The sequence below is a fragment of the Myxine glutinosa genome, chromosome 4 (genome assembly GCF_964187855.1).
Source record: "Myxine glutinosa chromosome 4, kmMyxGlut1.1, whole genome shotgun sequence".
NCBI classification, from domain to species: domain Eukaryota; kingdom Metazoa; phylum Chordata; class Myxini; order Myxiniformes; family Myxinidae; genus Myxine; species Myxine glutinosa.
In genome coordinates this window covers 136,342,285-136,362,041 of record NC_136264.1, presented here as the reverse complement: position 1 = coordinate 136,362,041, position 19,757 = coordinate 136,342,285, and the positions used below count along the sequence as shown (strand labels likewise).

The window sequence follows — 19,757 nt, the reverse complement described above, 5'->3', positions numbered from 1 at the left end:
GTTGGAGCAAAACGTTGCAACAACGAAAGTGAAACGTTGTAGCGACGTTGTGGAAACGTCAGCAAACCACAACATTTGAATGTTCCCAAAACGTTCCAACAACAAATGATCACAAGTAATTATCACATTGCAATGACCTCTAAACATTCCTAAACCAATAAGCTAGTCTGGCGATGCCAAATACCTCACACGTCTGTCATCTTAGAAGTCGCTGTTTGCTTTAGAGTTTAGACAAATACTTATCAAAGCCTTCAGACAAACTATTAGCAATATTATTCCTAGGATTAAAATTATTAGGATTATTATCAAATATTTATCAAAATATTAGGATTATCATCAAACCAATGAATGACTCAATTTTTTAATGACTACATCCAAACCTAGATATTTTGAGTTCCGTAACTTTAATACTTCAAATTTTCCATTCCTTCCCTTCCTGATCCTTAGATGTAGGGATGGGTTCTTTTTAGGATCATGTTGCATCGAGCATTATTTTCCAAAACAGTGTGAACATTAAACTACACCATTACCTCTGACATCCCACAATTAACATTAGCTTTCCCATGATGTCGCGATATGACCTTATAATCCCATAAAACTCTTCGTTGCTTTAACATCCAATATGAAAATTATCATTTAATAGCAATTCTAATAATTCCGACCATAATTGAAATAAACAACGTCAGAACATCAACAAAGATATGCAACATCTTGGTTGGTCAACGTCTTTATACTCATTTTGCTTGTCTGTCTACTTTTGTTTCCTGGTAACACCTGAATACTTTTGTTTCCTAGTAACACCTAGTTTCCTTGTTACCTCTACCTATGATTTAATAACACTTTCCACAGTTAGACCCATCAAAATTTTTCTAATAATCCTAAATTATTCACCTTCATCCGTTTTTCAACAAAACTACATGTGAAAAATGGAGATTTCATCAGTACTTGAAGGTGTAAAAATTTGACTTTGAAATTTTAAATCAACAAGCATTCTGATATGTGCCTAAACTATCAACAACTATTCTGCCATATTTTGCCTAAATTATGTCCGTAAGTCTTCAGATATATTTTTTCTAGGTAATTAGTATCACACCAACACCGAAAATATAATTTCATCTCATAGCAATTTTATATTAAAATAAATAGTATGTCATTTCTCTTGAAACAATCCAGCCATAAATATTATTTGGAAGTCTTCTGCTGTCAGAACACAATTTCTCTGCCGTCAAAGGTTAAAGTTTGGCCTCGGTGACTCCTCAGCTAATTGTCACTTTTTTCCTTGACAAAACAAATATCTTTTATATTTATCCCATTAAAATCCCATTACAATCCCATATCTTGTCACCCTTTGCATTGTTGAAAGCAATTAATTCCATAACTCAATTTTACCTTACATCCTTACATTACATTACACCCTTACATCCTTACACCCACTTATTTTTCCATTTAACTTGTTCAAAGAACGTTCATTTCGCAAAATCGAACCAACCACAACCTTCGCCATTAATATCTATTGTAAGCGTGCCGAATCAATAAGTATCACTTTTCCTATGAGCCTCGACCAGAGGGTGGTTGTTACTCACAAACACTTGTCGCTAGCTGTTCCATTGTCTGTTGATTTTCATTCTGCTGCCTATTTCCATTGAGCCATCAGAGTGGAATTTGGAATTTTTATTTCTCTGAGCTCATGAAAGTGGTGACATTGGGTGGTCTGCCATTGCTTTTCCACAAAAGCACTTAATTATTGTCTTTCATTCAACCGTGAAGCATGTCTCAAAGGCTTAGTGATGGACCTGGACAAAATTTGATGCAATTTTCATCCAATCGCCATCTTTCATAATAATTCTGGACCGGTATGAGATGGGGTTGTCTGTCATGAATTTATTTGTTGATCGAACGAGTTTTAGATATGGTGGGAAAACTGAAAAAAATTATTTATTTAAAATGGGTGTACACGATTGTACACGTGTACGGACCTTACCGAACCGGCAAACAAATCGCCTCATGGTGCACTTCATGAGCCGATTTGCCTGCAGACCAGAGTAAGGCTTTTAATACCCAGCGTATAATGTACATATCCTCGCAAGCTCACGAATAATAGAATCATTTAAAACGTTCCATCCTTGGATTACCTATGGACAATCACAAGTCCCACACACCAAATCCTCCATGTATATACACATAACTATTCCCAAGTTCGTAAATCATACTGGACAACAACAAGACACACTCACCTTTAAAGGTCTTGTATGTGTCCAATTGATCTCAGCGGTGCCTCCATATTGTAGTGGAAGTGGTGGGGTGAGACTCAAGACGCCAATGGTCGGAAACAGGTTTTACAAAAGGTCATGACTTTATTATTAACTGGTTATTCACTTCATTCCATTACCAAATAATATCGTTTAACTCAATGGACCAGGTTAACTCTATCCGCATGGTCCTTCTTGTTCGGCTGCAGCGCCGAACTCCTGGTACGCGTTCATTCCGTCGTGCAGGGCTTCTGAGGATGAGTGCTCTCTCTCGGCGCTGTTCACAGGGTTCCGTTCCGTTCCGTAGGTCAGAGCTTCTGGTGACAAGTCTCCTGACTCATAGTTTGCTCTGGTTTTTATGGGCCTTGTCGCGCTAATCCCTTCTCCGCTAATGCCCCGAGGTCATGCATGCACCGAGTCCTGGCACCAGCTCGCTCCCCTCCTGCTGCGAGTTCCATTTACCAAACGATAGGGGGGTGCTCCAGCCTGGGGCTGTGACCAGGTGGACAAGAGATTACCATGTTCGTGCACATTCTTGGCATTCATTTACGAAATCGTCTATCTGCTTCGTTACCATTCTTAATCAATGAGTTACCAGTGCCAATCAATAAGTTACACTGAGTTACACTTCCACACAGTGGACTACAAAACATAAACTGTTCAGCCTAGCGGAGCTATGCGCTCTACCAAATGCTGTTCTCGTTGGCATAGTTTTTGGATTGTGCGTGTAATCAATTTTTCTTACCACGATAACTTGTCAACCACTTAAGAGATTTTTAACAAACTTGGTGCAAACGTGTATTGTGATGCAAAGATCAACTGATTACATTTTGGGTTCAACGAGTCAAATGTCATGTGACCTTTAGCTGAAAGGAGCAGATTTGAGTTACCTCGCTAACTTGTGAACCGCTAACGGGGTTTTGACCAAACTTGATGCAGTTATGCACTGTACTATGACGCAAAGATGAAATGATAAGATTTTGGTGTCACATATCAAAAGTCATGTGACCTTCACCTGAAAGCAACAGATTTTCATACAACGAAATCTTGTGAACCGCTGAAGAGATTTTGACCAAACTTGCCATAACTATGGACTCAAATACCAAGATGAACTGATTAAATTTTGGATTCAAAAGGTTAACCTAAGCAAAAAAATTAACCAAAGGTCAAATGCCCTTCCTTGCTTTTATAGTTATGTTCCCTCGGCGAAGTTACCATGGCTACAGAGGAAGGTAAACGGAGCTGTTGAAAACAAGTAGGTTCGAGAAGCGGTTGCAACGATGATAATCAGAACCTCTGGGAGTCTGTTTCATTCCCAAAAGTATTTGCTAATGAGTCAGCAGAGGTGTTGCATTGTGGAGCTATCCTCCGAAGAGGATGATGCCTGATGTTAGGCTGACAGACCTATCTACAATTACCAGTGTATTGGTAATATCTCGTCACCATCTCCACAGTTTATTAGGTTTACTCTCCATGAAATGGAGAGGAAACCTATTATTACTGCTAGAGTTTTTCTTCTTCTTATTATTCTTCCGCCCTATTTTGCACCTCCGAAAATTTCATAATTAATGTTCTCAGCAACCGCTGGTCAGATTGACAGGAAATTTTCATCAAATGATCGCCTCGGCTCGTATAATTTTTTAATGCTAATTATGACGTCATAGGTCACGTGGTATGGGCGCCATCTTGTAAACCACATTCAACTTTGCCCCTCTGTATCTCCGAAACTGCTCAATGGAAAAATTTGAGGAATGGCTCATTCTAAAGAACTCTTCAATGGGAACAAAAGACATGTGTACCGAGTATATTAAAAATGCTAACGTTAAGAGGTTAGAATTTGTCAAACAAAAAATTTTCTCCCCCAAAAATGGGATTTTTTCCCCAGATGCGTAGTTCAAAAAAAAACTCAGAATGCAAAAAATTCCGAAGTCATACGTCACAGGGTTCGGCCGCCATCTTATTTTTCGTGAAAAACCACAAAAACCCATTTTTCTCCGGAACGGCTGATCGGATCGAGCCCAAACTTGGCATGCATATTCGCACATCCATGACGAACAAAAAAGCCTTCGAGCTCGATGTCATCCGACACATGGTTTCAGAGTTATGACGTTTTTAAGCTCAAACTAGAAATGGTATCACCTCCATAATTTGTGAAGATATCGAGTGGAAACTTTACACAAATGTTCCTCATGGGGGGATGTTTCAATGTTACTTGAGAAGTTTTGATAAGTCACATGGTTTGGCCGCAATAAATAATGGAAGGTAAATTTTTAAAAGCTTGTAACTCTTGAACCACTACATTGATCGACTTGAATTTTTAATGCAATGTAGCTCTCATCAAGCGGAAGAAGTGTGCAAAATTTCAAGGTGATTGGATGTACGGTCTCGAAGCTATCAGTCTTTATTGTTGAAAGAAGAAGAAACGCACTATTTTGTCCTTCCAGGACATGATCACGATAACGCCATCTCCCGCGGTCATTTGAACCTCAAATAAAATTCCAATTGCAGATTTGTCAATAGATGAGGTATATTAACAAACGAATGAAACAGATTTTGTCAAATTCTGACTTTTTTTAACTTGATCGCATTCGACACAAAGTTGTGAGCAACTAAAGAAGAAGAAACGCACCATTTTGTCCTTCCAGGACGTGATTCCGATAACGCGATCTCCCATGGTCATTTGAACCTCAAATAAAATTCCAATTGCAGATTTGTCAATAGATGAGGTATATTAACAAACGAATGAAACGGATTTGGTCAAATTCTGACTTTTTTTTAACTTGATCGCATTCGACACAAAGTTGTGAGAAACTAAAGAAGAAGAAACCTTGTTTGTCCTCTCAGATAAAATTTCAGGTTAATTTTCTTTTTAAAATGGCTTTTTCTGCAATTAGTGCATGGATTGACATGTGTGGATGTGGGTGTGGTGGGGGGGAGGTGTGTGTGTGTGTGTGTGTGTGTGTGTGTGTGTGTGTGTGTGTGTGTGTGTGTGTGTGTGTGTGTGTGTGTGTGTGTGTGTGTGTGTGTGTGTGTGTGTGTGTGTGTGTGTGTGGGGGGGGGGGGGTCTGGGGGTGTGTGTTTGTGTGTGTGTATGCATGTGGGGATGTGTGTGGGGATGTGTGTAGGGGGGGGGGGGGGGATGTGGGGGGGGGGGGGGGGGGGGGGGGTGTATATGTGTGTATGTGTGCGGGGGGGGTTGGGGTGTAGCGTATGGAGGGGGGGGCAGATGTATGTGTGGAGGTGGGGGGGGGGGTTGTGTGTGTATGTGTGGAGGGGTGTGCGTGTGGGGGGAGGGGGAATGTGTGGATGTCTGTGTGTGGGTGTGGGGGGGGGTGGATATGTGTGTATGTGGGGGGGGGGGGGTTCGGGTGTGCATGTGGAGAAGGGGGGGGGTTGTATGTGTGGGGGAGGGGGGATGTGTGTTTGTGTGTGTGTGTGTGAAGGGGGGGGATGTATGTGTGTGTAGGGATGTGGGGGTGGGGGGGGTGGGGGGGATGTGTGTGTGGGTGTAGGGGGGATGTGTGCGTGGGGGGGGGACTTGTGTGTGTGGGGGGGGGGTTGGTGTGTGTGGGGGGGGGGGGGGGGGTTGGTGTGTGGGGGGGGGGGGGTTGGTGTGTGGGGGGGGGGGGGGTTGGTGTGTGTGGGGGGGGGGGGGGTTGGTGTGTGTGTGGGGGGGGGGGGGGTTGGTGTGTGTGGGGGGGGGGGTTGGTGTGTGTGGGGGGGGGGTTGGTGTGGGGGGGGGGGGTTGGTGTGTGTGTGTGTTTGGAGGGGTGTGTGTGGGGGGGTAGGGGGGGATGTGTGTGTGTGTATGTGTATGTGTGTGTCGGGGTTGTGTCAAAGCATATGAAAGTGGGGTTGTATCAAAAGTGGGGTTGTATCAAAAGTGGGTGCGAGTAAACCGGTCATCACTGCCAGCAGTTTTAAAGTGGCTGTTCTAGTTATTTATTATGTTATCTGGAGTAGTTGGAAATTGATCACAAAGAAGACGAATATTGCTGCAGAGGGCTTATCATGTCATTATAGCAGCTGTTGGCCTGCATAACATCACTCGGAGACATGCACTACCAGACTTCCCGGAAGAAGATGAGCTCCAAGTACCAGTAGAGGAGTATCGAGACGCGATGGGCCAAAATGGCGCCACACGATGCCGATGCCAGAACCCAAATAATATAATACTTTCGTAATTGAAAAATGATTGTTCATTGCGAAACGGTACATTCAATGTGGGCAGTGAACAGTGACTTGGATAACATTTTCACTCTTTCAAAACATCCAGAATATTTTGCTTGTTGTTTCGCACCCATATTTCACTTTCATAATTGCACATTTTCACCATTCTCTGAATATTTCCAAACATTTACTGCACACAGCAACGGGGTTTTTTTTTTTGTATACAAGATCGAGGCTCGTTTAAGAGCTAGCACATCAAATACATAGCACATAAAACACAAACGTAAACGGACGCGTAAAACAATAAAGGTGGGGGGAGACAAGATGGGGAGAGAGAGGGAAACACACAAGCACAACAGTAGAGAACAGGGACATTGGGAGATCTGTTCGAAGGGAGACGGCTGGTGGTGGAGGGGGGAGGGGTACACGGTACAAAACAAACTGACACTACAAGGAATTTCAGGAATGAAGTCGGGGATTGAAAGATGTGGATTTGGGGTGTATTAACGGGGGTAGAAAAGATCAAGGTTTTGGATGGGGGAAGATGAGAGATGGGTGGTGAACAGCTGTTTTAAAGACCTGGAGGGAGGAGTGGGATTGAAGAGAGTGTGGGAGTTTGTTCCAAAGGTGGGAGAAAAGAGGAATGAAAGAGTGAAGGTGAGCAGAGAGCCTAGATGTTGGCAGTTTAACCATAAGAGGGTTGCAGGCAGATCTTGTGCGACCTGCAGGAATATTTGGGGGACAGAGCACAGAGAGAGCTGGGGGAGCAAGGCCGGAGAGGAGTCGGTAGAAGACAGAAAGACCACCAACCTTGCAACATATTGCAACAAGCGCCATTTAAAATTATGTTTTCATTTGAATGAATAGCAATACAAGTCGCTTACCAGCAGTTTCTGAACACATTTAGCACGTTACTACATATTCGACTGGGGAACTCATTCCTGAAAGAAAAACAATTTGCATTTTAACCATTGCCTCTTAATCGTTGGTCTTTCTGAAAGGCGAGTCTCCGTCTCCATTTTATTTTTCTATCTCGAATCTGATAGGCAACCATTCATAGCAATGGCTCCTAAGGATTTCCTCAACCTCGAGGAAATCCTTGAGGATTTCCGAAGGGTTGTTTATGCAATAGCCTTCAGAAATCATTTGCTAAGTAATCGGTGTACCTAAAGTGAGAATCTTTCTTTAAGTATGAGGGGATTTTATGTAACTCGGCCAAAGGCCTCTCAGCTTGTGTTGAAAGGTGGTATTTGTTAAATTTTGATACAAAAGTCTTAAATATTGGAGGAGTGAAAGAACAGGGCAACTGGTTTACATATTAACAAGGAGGAACAGGCAGACAAAAACGTGCACATGTTATTGGCATGAAGGGAAGGGGATTGAATGAGTAGAAGAGATTAGAGATGGGTATGGGAGAAAGCATAAGGTGACTGGGCGGCATGCTTGGATGAGCAAGACACAGGAGGTGTGTGTGTGTGTGTGTGTGTGTGTGTGTGTGTGTGTGTGTGTGTGTGTGTGTGTGTGTGTGTGTGTGTGTGTGTGTGTGTGTGTGTGTGTGTGTGTGCGCGCGCACCACTTTGGAAACTTTAAAATCCACGTGCCGTGTGTACAGAATACGTGACCCAGCTGAGGAATGAGGCACAGGTGTGCACAATCATCAACCGCCTGCAGACCTTACTGGAGCAGCGCGGCACTCCGGATGAAATATGTCGCTGCTACCTTCGGCGCATTCTGCACACATATTACAAGTTTGACTTCAAGGCGCACCGCAAGCAGCAGCTGGAGAGGCAGCGACTGGAGAAGCGGGAACAAAATGAGGTCATAGAAGAAACTGATGAAGTACAGGACAAGGAGGAAATGAGCAAGGTATGTGGTTTTGAACTGCACCCTGCTACATTTAACCGCAATCCATGTCCATGTCTTGAACTTTCGATGTAATTTGTTTTTTCTTTAGTCCGAACGAGACCAAGGGGAGAGCGAGAGCGAAGGCGAGAGCAGCGAAGCACTCGTTGATAGGCTTTGTAAATTCATTTATGCTCGAGACCGTACTGACCGTATTCGAACCTGCGCCATCTTGTGCCACATTTACCATCATGCCCTGCATGACCGCTGCTACCAGGCCCGAGATTTGATGCTTATGTCGCATCTTCAGGACAACATCCAGCATGCCGACCCTCCCGTACAGGTGTGTGGGTGAGGGGGAAAAAAAGGTTCCCTGGATTTTTGGTTGCAGCATGATAAGTTACATCTGAAGCATTTCTTTTTCCAATCAATAATTTGTGGATCTATTCTGCAAATATCATTATTCCCATTATTTTATTAGTAGCCTGGAAGCTGGTGCTATCTGGTGCTGTTTGAATTTTGGCCATTATTTATTTTTCGAAGCATGCTGTACATTAATGTACACTGGTAAGCGCTTGTCTGATGGTACCAAAAATCTCAATAAGCTGCTTCAACCTCTTCTTCTTCTTTTTTTTTGTACACCACACCTTTCCTATGCCATCTCCAGGCACTGCATAACGTCATTGCCGGGCACAGAAGGGGGCTCAGCAGTGACGCACGCTGAAAGGGAGTACTCAGTTTTCACTCTGGTTCTTTGTTTGTTGTACACCGCTCCTTTCCTATGCCATCTCCAGGCGCTGCATATCGTCATTGCCGGGCACCGAAGTGGGCTTGGCAATGGCGCACGCTGAAAGGGAGTACTCAGTTTTCACTCTGGTTGTTGTACACCACTCCTTTCCTATGCCATCTCCAGGCATTGCAAATCGTCATTGCTGGGCACCGAAGGGGGCTCGGCAGTGACGCACGCTGAAAGAGAGTACTCAGTTTTCACTCTGGTTGTTGTACACCGCTCCTTTCCTATGCCATCTCCAGGCATTGCAAATCGTCATTGCCGGGCATCGAAGGGGGCTCGGCAGTGACGCACGCTGAAAGAGAGTACTCAGTTTTCACTCTGGTTGTTTGTTTGTTTGCTTTCTTGTTTGTTGTACACCGCTCCTTTCCTATGCCACCTCCAGGCATTGCAAATCGTCATTGCCGGGCACCGAAGGGGGCTCGGCAGTGACGCACGCTGAAAGAGAGTACTCAGTTTTCACTCTGGTTTCTTGTTTGTTTTCTTGGTTGTCCGGACGATATCTCAGCCATCCTTTGAGCTAGGAAGCTGAAATTTCGGCACAGTAGTGAGCAAGTCCTTTGTCAAATACGGTATTTTTTGTTTTTTGAATAATCAATTAATTGAGGAGTTATTTAATTATTAGCGTTTAATTAAGTACTTATTTAATTAATTAAATTTCATTTATCTTCTGACCATTATTAACTCAGGCACCTTTTGAGTTAGGAAGCTGATATTTGGACATGCCAATGACCAGGTGATTTGGCTGCAAAGGATATTTTTGATTTATTAATTAATCAATTAATCGATTAATTATTTAATTATTCGATTAATGACAAAAAAAATTTTTTTTTTTAAGTTACAGATTCTGATGAAATAGTGGTAGTTTATGTGTTCTCTGACCAAATTGATTAATAATTTAATTTTTTTATGATTATTATTTATTTATTTTCATTATTAATCATTTATTTATTTTCTTTCTCATTTGGCCAATATCTCAGGCACCTTTTGAGCTGGGAAGCTAATATTTGGACATGAGTGACCAAGTGATGTGGCTATCAAGGATATTTTTGATTTATTGATTAATCATTTCATCTATTAAGTATTTATTGATTAATCGATTAATTATTTATTGAGTAATCAATTAATTATTTAATTTTTTATAAATGACTTATTTAATTAAATTTCTAAAAGATACATCTTCGGATGAAGCACTACTGGTTTAGTTATGCGATTAGCCAATTGATTATGAAAATATTTTGTGATAATCTTTTATTGATTTTAATTATACAATTAATCAATCAATTAGTGTACACCTCTCCCTCCCAATGCAGCCTCAATGAGCTGCACTGCGGTATTGCCGGGCGCCGGAGGCGCCCCGGCAATGCCGCGCTGCAGCATATTTAATTATTTGGCATGGGGCGGTGTACTTTGAATGTATGTGTACTTGTTGTACACCGCTCCTTTCCTATGCCATCTCCAGGCATTGCAAATCGTCATTGCCGGGCACCAAAGGGGGCTCGGCAGTGACGCACGCTGAAAGAGAGTACTCAGTTTTCACTCTGGTTTCTTGTTTGTTTTCTTGTTTTCTTGTTTGTTTGTTTTCTTTCTTGGTTGTCCGGACGATATCTCAGCCATCCTTTGAGCTAGGAAGCTGAAATTTCGGCACAGTAGTGAGCAAGTCCTTTGTCAAATACGGTATTTTTTGTTTTTTGAATAATCAATTAATTGAGGAGTTATTTAATTATTAGCGTTTAATTAAGTACTTATTTAATTAATTAAATTTCATTTATCTTCTGACCATTATTAACTCAGGCACCTTTTGAGTTAGGAAGCTGATATTTGGACATGCCAATGACCAGGTGATTTGGCTGCAAAGGATATTTTTGATTTATTAATTAATCAATTAATCGATTAATTATTTAATTATTCGATTAATGACAAAAAAAATTTTTTTTTTTAAGTTACAGATTCTGATGAAATAGTGGTAGTTTATGTGTTCTCTGACCAAATTGATTAATAATTTAATTTTTTTATGATTATTATTTATTTATTTTCATTATTAATCATTTATTTATTTTCTTTCTCATTTGGCCAATATCTCAGGCACCTTTTGAGCTGGGAAGCTAATATTTGGACATGAGTGACCAAGTGATGTGGCTATCAAGGATATTTTTGATTTATTGATTAATCATTTCATCTATTAAGTATTTATTGATTAATCGATTAATTATTTATTGAGTAATCAATTAATTATTTAATTTTTTATAAATGACTTATTTAATTAAATTTCTAAAAGATACATCTTCGGATGAAGCACTACTGGTTTAGTTATGCGATTAGCCAATTGATTATGAAAATATTTTGTGATAATCTTTTATTGATTTTAATTATACAATTAATCAATCAATTAGTGTACACCTCTCCCTCCCAATGCAGCCTCAATGAGCTGCACTGCGGTATTGCCGGGCGCCGGAGGCGCCCCGGCAATGCCGCGCTGCAGCATATTTAATTATTTGGCATGGGGCGGTGTACTTTGAATGTATGTGTACTTGTTTTCTTTCTTGTTTGTTTGTTTGGTTGTCCGGGCGATATCTCAGCCATCCTTTGAGCTAGGAAGCTGAAATTTCGGCACAATAGTGACCAAGTCCTTTGTCAAAAACGGTATTTTTGTTTTTTGATTAATCAATTAATTGAGGAGTTATTTGATTATTAGCGATTAATGAAGTACTTATTTAATTAATTAAATTTACTTTCTCTTCTGGCCATTAACTCAGGTACCTTTTAAGTTAGGAAGCTAATATTTGGACATGCCAATGACCAGGTGATTTGGCTGCAAAGGCTATTTTTGATTTATTAATGCATCAATGAATCGATTAATTATTTAATTGTTCGATTAATGACAAAAAAAATTTTTTTTTTTTTTAAAGTTACACATTCTGATTAAATGGTGGTGGTTTATGTGTTCTGTGACCGAATTGATTAATAATTTAATTTTTTAATGATTACTATTTCTTTATTTTCATTATTAATCATTTATTTATTTTCTTTCTCATTTAGCCAATATCTCAGGCACCTTTTGAGCAAGGAAGCTAATATTTGGACATGACAGTGACAAAGTGATGTGGCTGTCAAGGATATTTTCGATTTATTGATTAATCATTTAATCGATTAATTATTTCTTGATTAATCAATTATTTATTTAATTTTTTATTAATTATTTATTTAATTAAATTTCTAAAAGATACTTCTTCGGATGAAGCACTAGTGGTTTAGTTATGCTATTAGCCAATTGATTTAAAAAATATTTTGTGATAATCTTTTATTGATTTTAATTATACAATTAATCAATCAATTATTGTGCACCTCTCCCTCCCAATGCAGTCTCTATGAGCTGCACTGCGGTATTGCCGGGCGCCCGGGGCGCCCCGGCAATGCTGCGCTGTAGGATATTTAATTATTTGGCATGGGGGCGGTGTACTTTGAATGTATCTGTACTTGTTATTTATTTATTGTAATTATTAATTATTTATTTATTTTCTTTCTCATCTGGGCAATATCACAGGCACTTTTTGAGCTAGGAAGCTAATATTTGGACATGACAGTGACAGTGATGTGGCTACAAAGGATATTTTTGAATTATTGATTAATCACTTAATCGATTCATTATTTATTGATTAATCAATTAATTATTTAATGTTTTTTTATTAATGCCTTATTTATTTAAATTTCTAAAACATACATCTTCGGATGAAGCACTAGTGGTTTAGTTATGCTATTAGCCAATTGATTAAGAAAATATTTTATAATAATCTTTTCTTGATTTTAATTATGCAATTAATCAATCAATTATTGCGCAGGCGCCCCGGCAATGCCACGTTTGAGGATATTTAATTATTTGGCATGGGGGCGGTGTACTTTGAATGTATCTGTACTTGTTGTTTTTTTGTTTCTTTTTTCCCCCTTTTCATACGTTACTCACTCCATTTTGATTTTGGATATAATTAATGGGGCTGGCAGGATGGCCTTAAGGTATGTACACTTGCTTGAGAGCTGTCGAGCCTGGGTTTGAATCCTGACACAATTTATATATTGCCATCCTGGTGTTTCGTCATTGTGTGATTCATCATTGTGTGTGCCGACACACAGATGGTTGTTAAACTGGGTGTCCCGTGTGCCCGCGTTGGTTAGTGTAAGTTAAATATCCCATGGTGTCCTTTGTGAAGAGTACGTGAGCTATCGCCGGCACCGTGGACAAATTCCAAATTCCTGCACACACACAGTTGAGTGTCCTGTGTCGGAGTGATGCCCCATCCAGGGTAGCCCTACCCAAGAAACTGCTTTTGCAGCAGCAATTCTCTGTGTAGACGATAGGGCATTGTTCATGATGATGATGATCCAATTGAAAATCTGCAGTTATTTATAACAATCACGGGTGTTATAAAAGGCAGCAGGAAGTATTGCATCCTGAATCGCAATAGACTTCAGAGGATGTTAAACTGATTGGTCGACTTGTAGTTGCGGTTTTTCATGGGCACAAAAATTCCATGAGCCACGAGCATGACAGTTCTAAAACATATCTTCCACCATCCACGCACAAAGCAACTGGACATATGCAAGAAACATATCTTCCATAAGCCGAGAGCATGATATGACCTGATTCTACTTTCGCAGCTCTACGCTTCTCGTTTTCACGGCTTTTCGCAGCCATGCAAAAATATTTTAGCATCGCTCTAAGCGAGCTGCGTGGAATGTCCTACCATTCTCACTATAAACATAGGTTTGCAGAATATCCCACCATTCACACTGTGAACATTGTTTCGTGGAATATCCCAACCTGCCCCGCTTCCCTCCCCCCACCCCCCTTTTTCCCAAAGCCCCCACATTCGCAGTTCCGATATTTGTGGCATTTTCCAGGAACGTATCTCCCGCGACTGTCGTGACATTTTTACATTGAGGAAAGGTCTTTATTTCAGTCCTCCTCATATGCTCCATAAAAGTGGATTTATTTGTCGGTGGTTCTTCCGCTGTGCCTCCCCCTACTTCCAGATCCTATATAACCGGACCATGGTTCAGTTGGGCCTGTGTGCCTTCAGGCAGGGTATGATCAAGGATTCCCACAATGCTTTGCTGGACATTCAGTCGAGTGGAAGAGCTAAGGAATTGCTGGGTCAGGTGAGTGCTTGTGACTAAAGCGATGAGTAAAATTGTGTTCTTTTTTTTACATTTCTTTTTACTGTTGGTGCTCCACTGCTAACAAGTTGTATTTTATAAAACCTAGGCTGATTGAACTTCATGCTAGGATACATTGCCTTTCTACATTTGGATTTTTACAATCGCGATTATCTAATCTAATATTTAAAGAAGAAAGCTTGGGTGTTTGTTTGTTATGCCTCCTCCCCCGAAGATTGCCAGAAGCATTATGTTTGAGTTGTACCTACGTACATCCACTAAACCTCGTTTTTCTCAGCAACCACCTGTCAGATTGAGCCAAAAACATCAGGGTAGGAGCGACACCCATGTATAATATTTTTATGATATTTGTGACGTCATAGGTCACGTGGTGTTGCATCCATCTTGGATTAAACGCAAATAGTTAAAATATATATTTCTGGAAACAGCTGAATGGAACAATTAGAAACTTGACACATTGTCAAGTACTCCCAATGGGGAACAAAAGCATGATAATGATGTCATTGGTGAAGTGGTCTCTAGCTATAAATGTTTAAATTGAATGCCTTAGTCTAAAAATCTGAAATTGCATGCACATGATCTTTGACCCATTTGTATTGAAATATAGAATTTATGACATCATAGATCACATGGTTTGGCAGCCAAAGATTTAACCACAAACATTTTTTTTAAAACATGTTCCCCCAAACCACCAAAGAGATCGACTCGAAACATCACGTCATCAACTAGGCATGGCGATTAAAAGTTGATCACGAAAACATCATCAGTCACATGGTGTGGCAGCCATATTTGATTGAAGGGAAATATTAAATAATTATATATCAGAAACTGCTTACCCTATTGATGCGAAATTTTACAAATATCTAACCATTGTTGCATATCTTTTGAAAATTATGACGTCGTAAGTCACGTGGTTTGGCAGCCATCTTGGATAGAAAAATGAACCTTATCCAATCAACATGAAACTTCACAAACATGATCCCCTCCTATCCATACATATGCAGAGTGTACATTTTTATGTCATATGTCATGTGGTTTGGCAGCCATATTAGCTTAAAAAAAAAAAAAAAACCACCTTTAGTGGCCATTTTTCCCCGCAAAGCAGGGGTTGGCCTTTTTCGGGAACCGTGGTTGTTGTTTTTTGGTCCCCTTTTTGAAGCAATGTTTTACGGCCGGATGCCCTTCCTGACGCAAACCCTTTTTGCCGCCTTTAACGACAAACAGGGAATTACCAGTAAACTGGTTCTCAATTAGCTTGACAGCCGATATTTTAAAAAACCCTTCTCCGAAACCGCTTCACTGATCGATGTGAAACCTGTCTTGTCTGGTAAAAATGTGATACTTGAGAACAGCTGAAGGGATTCAAATCAAACTTGTTTATTTTACGGACAGTCAACGAGAGCATATACCCGTTGTCACGGGCAGGGACTATGCATAGGAATATTTGTGGGGCAGTTGAATTGCTCTAGTTTATGCATTTGGACCCTGCAGGAACCGATGCAACCAAACTTTGCATAGCCTGCTTTTTCATCCAGATGGTCGTGGGTTAGGTTTGGATGAAAAAAGGCCTTCAGGCCTTTATCGGATCTTGTGCTTATACATTTCCTGTGTTTTTTTTTGTTTTTGTTTGTTTTTTATTATTATTTTTTCCCCAGGAGAGATTGAGTAGTATGTTTTGTGAGTATCATATGTTGAGGTTGTATGATGTGATTTGTTGTCAACAACACATTTAATTATTATAGTGTTTTCACTTGCACCTGTTATTAAAAGATTGCTTTACACAAGTTTATTATAACACTTCCGTGTTCAAGCCTCACATGAGTATGTTCTATTACCCTGTCTGGGATTTTCCCGGGCAAGGCCGGGTACTTCAACTAGTCTAACATGATATAATATGTTACCCAGGAATATGTGACCCAGGATCTGCTCTTAGTACCCCAGAGTAAAACTTTAATGCACAAATTCAAACTTCCAAATGGGACCGAGTGGAGACTTATTCTTAAACCCCCACAAATAATTAAAAAATTGTGCCCAATTTCACCTTGGGAGGGTGTGTGGAGGTGGGGGGGAAGGGAAATCCCAGAACTGTGATTTTAACGAACAATCGTACAATGTGTATGATTTTAACGAGACGGCATGAAACAAATGCACAAATAATTTATACCAAAACAAAGCCACTCACACAACAATTAAGGACCAGCAGGAGAAGCTGCATATGTGGTGCAGGGAAAGTGGAAAGAAGGAAGGGTGAAGGGGAAAGAAGGAATCGGAATGAGGAAGGTCAGGTCTGATTTGAAGTAGCTAAATAGATATTGGCAGAAATGAAAGCCGTGTCATTTAGTCAAGAATAAGGATGCACCGACTGTGGCTGCTCCAAGACGTTAATTTTTTTTATTTAAATATTTAAACTATCCTCAAGGAAGCGGTGGTATAAACAACAGCACAGGTATTGTGTCGGAGCGGCGTGGATTGCCTGTGTTGCTGTGCCAACCCAAGGCTGAGGTACTCAATCGATGGGCCTCTCTTGGCTCGGTGCAGCTGCCGGCTGTCTGGGCTGCTTGGAATAATTTCCTCTCCACTGGCTGTCCCAGCTGCCTGGGTCTCTACTGTTAGTCAGTGGTCCAAGCTGCTTCCTTGGCTACCAGCTATTCAAAGACCTTTGCCTTAAATGCAAATGCTATTTCCAGATGGTGCAAGCCTTTTTATACTCTGCTCTAGGATTCACCCACAGATGTTCAAAATAACTTTTCCAATGACCACGCTGGAGCCCTCGACCTGTTTGAACTGGCTATTAACCACTCCATGCAAATATAGGTTTGAATGCCCGGCCCACCTTCAGGTGGCTGTTGAAAGGGGAGAAATCAGAATGAAATCTATAAAGGCCCGATTAAATAATAGCTTCCTCTTTTCCATTTAAATCACCATACTTGGCCCAATAATGGATTATTTGCATCTTCAAATGGAATAATCATATATATATATATATATATATATATATATATATATTGTTACGGGGACGGCGCTCCCCCTTAGCAAGGGGGGGGGGGTTAATCCCCCTTCTATTTGCACTGGCCGTCTCCGATCCTGAAGCTACAACGTCCTTCCCGGACCAATGGTAGGTAGGGTTTGTTAGGCCTAGGGGTTCGCGACGTACCTAATTACTACCGCCAGCCGGGAACGAGGGAATAACTTCTGCTCGAACCATGGTTCTAGATGTTATCTGCTGAGCGGGTTAGCAGTCCGAAGTTCGAGCCATTAACAAAGACTAACCCCGATTCATAAAGCGTTGGCCAAATCGTGCCACTACTCAATGGGGGAAATCACAAAGACGATCGGACGAGCATGAAGAAAAAGACGAAGGTAGTAAGAACAGATATTTATTAATTATTTACCAAACCAAAATCAAGAAGAGAAGAAATAAAAGTAATATACAGGAAAATGGAAGGAGCAGAAGGACACAGAGCAATTTCTAGCTTATCTACACAGGCTTACTTATAGCTCAGACAACACAGAGGACAGATGACGAGCAGACTCACACGAATGGGGAATGAAGGCAGGGACGAATGGTTGGAAGGAGAGGAAGGTTCAGCTGGATGCAGGAGAACGGCCGGGCCGGGAGCGAGCAGCCGCCGACTCTCCACCCTCGGGTCCACACCGCCGGGATGTTCGCAGCAGCGCGTCGGAGCTTGACGTGGCAAGGCTGGTTGGAAACAGCGTCTTCCTCACTCGTACTCCCGCAGGTTGTACGTCTCTCTTCAACTCAAGCACCTTCCTTACAGAAACTGCCTTCGTGCTCCCTCGCTCATCTGACTCCCTCAATCATCTGCCTCCCTCAATCATCTCCGGTGGGGGCTCATGCAACGGGTTTTATAGGCCACACCCTCGAATCTTCCTGAACCTCCTCGAAGTTTATTTCCTCCGCCCTCTCAGGCCAAACCCCTCATGCTTGGTTGGTTGATTGGGGCTGGCTCACTCCTCCTCCTGATGACAAGGTGGGGCCACACCCTTCTTCCCCGAGTTAGAGCACATGACATGGCGGCGAATGCAGTTGGTAATGCGGTTGGCAATGGCGTTTTGGGGCAATTGAAAGGGGATTCTACCTTATTTGATTTGGTGCAACGCAATGAACTAGTGGAAAAACGGAGCCTTATACTGACATATAATAATGAGATAACTATTGAGGGAAGCCTATTATTTGCTACGTGATGCGATGGACTAACTAAGGTGCAAACAATTAACAGCCAATTAAGGGGAAATGTACACGGGGAGTTATTAGGGATTTTAATACTAAATTTGATAAAGTGAAGGTTCTAAAAACTGCAACAATATATATATATATATATATATATATATATATATATATATACTATATATATATATATATATATATATATATATATATATATATATATATATATATATATATATATATATATACACAAAGAATTAAGTTAAGCACCCCCCCCGTTTTTTTACAACCTTGCACATTACAAGTTTGTTGTCGTCAAAACAGTGTAATATACCCATGATATTGCTATATTTTCTGGAGAAGTGATATTATGGTCACATAAAAACATAACAATCATGCCGTTTTCAATATTTTATTCTGAATAATTTAAGGTGAAATTTTTTGGGAATTTTAGGCATATTTTCACCTCAATTTAAGTATGGAGCTATAGGTCCATCACGGACAGTGTGGATGACGTTTATGTTTTCTAACGTACAGTCATTGTTCTGAGAAGACCTCTAGCGATCTTTGCGTCAATAACGTGTGTAGGACCCACGTGATCGGATCACTGACTCAACCCTACGTCTCATAGACCCTGTAAGCCGTCGTATGCGTTGCTGTGGCAGGTTGAACCCCCTCGAGCACGTTTGGGACATGTTGGGACGACAAATTGCGAAGATGGTCCCTCCAATAGCCAATCTGGATGAATTGGAACGTGCATTACATCGGGAATGGAACAACCTGCCACAGCAACGCATACGACGGCTTACAGGGTCTATGAGACGTAGGGTTGAGTCAGTGATCCGATCACGTGGGTCCTACACACGTTATTGACGCAAAGATCGCTAGAGGTCTTCTCAGAACAATGACTGTACGTTAGAAAACATAAACGTCATCCACACTGTCCGTGATGGACCTATAGCTCCATACTTAAATTGAGGTGAAAATATGCCTAAAATTCCCAAAAAATTTCACCTTAAATTATTCAGAATAAAATATTGAAAACGGCATGATTGTTATGTTTTTATGTGACCATAATATCACTTCTCCAGAAAATATAGCAATATCATGGGTATATTACACTGTTTTGACGACAACAAACTTGTAATGTGCGAGGTTGTAAAAAAACGGGGGGGGTGCTTAACTTAATTCTTTGTGTATATATATATATACGTATATATATATATATATATATGTATACACACACACACACACACACACACACACACACACACACACACACACACACACACACACACACACACACACACACACACACACACACGCAAGCGAGGTACCCGTGCTA

General features: G+C 40.9%; 1 protein-coding gene across 3 annotated transcripts in view; it reads left to right on the top strand.

Annotated features, from left to right (window-relative positions):
* LOC137425293 (eukaryotic translation initiation factor 3 subunit C) overlaps positions 1-19,757 on the top strand; it is a 67,808-nt gene that overhangs the window by 33,219 nt on the left and 14,832 nt on the right. For all 3 annotated transcript variants that reach the window (XM_068113561.2, XM_078776462.1, XM_068113562.2), the window contains exons 14-16: positions 8,032-8,285; positions 8,374-8,604; positions 14,080-14,205. In XM_068113561.2, the coding sequence (XP_067969662.2) occupies positions 8,032-8,285; positions 8,374-8,604; positions 14,080-14,205 (611 nt within the window). The remainder of the gene's footprint in view (positions 1-8,031; positions 8,286-8,373; positions 8,605-14,079; positions 14,206-19,757) is intronic.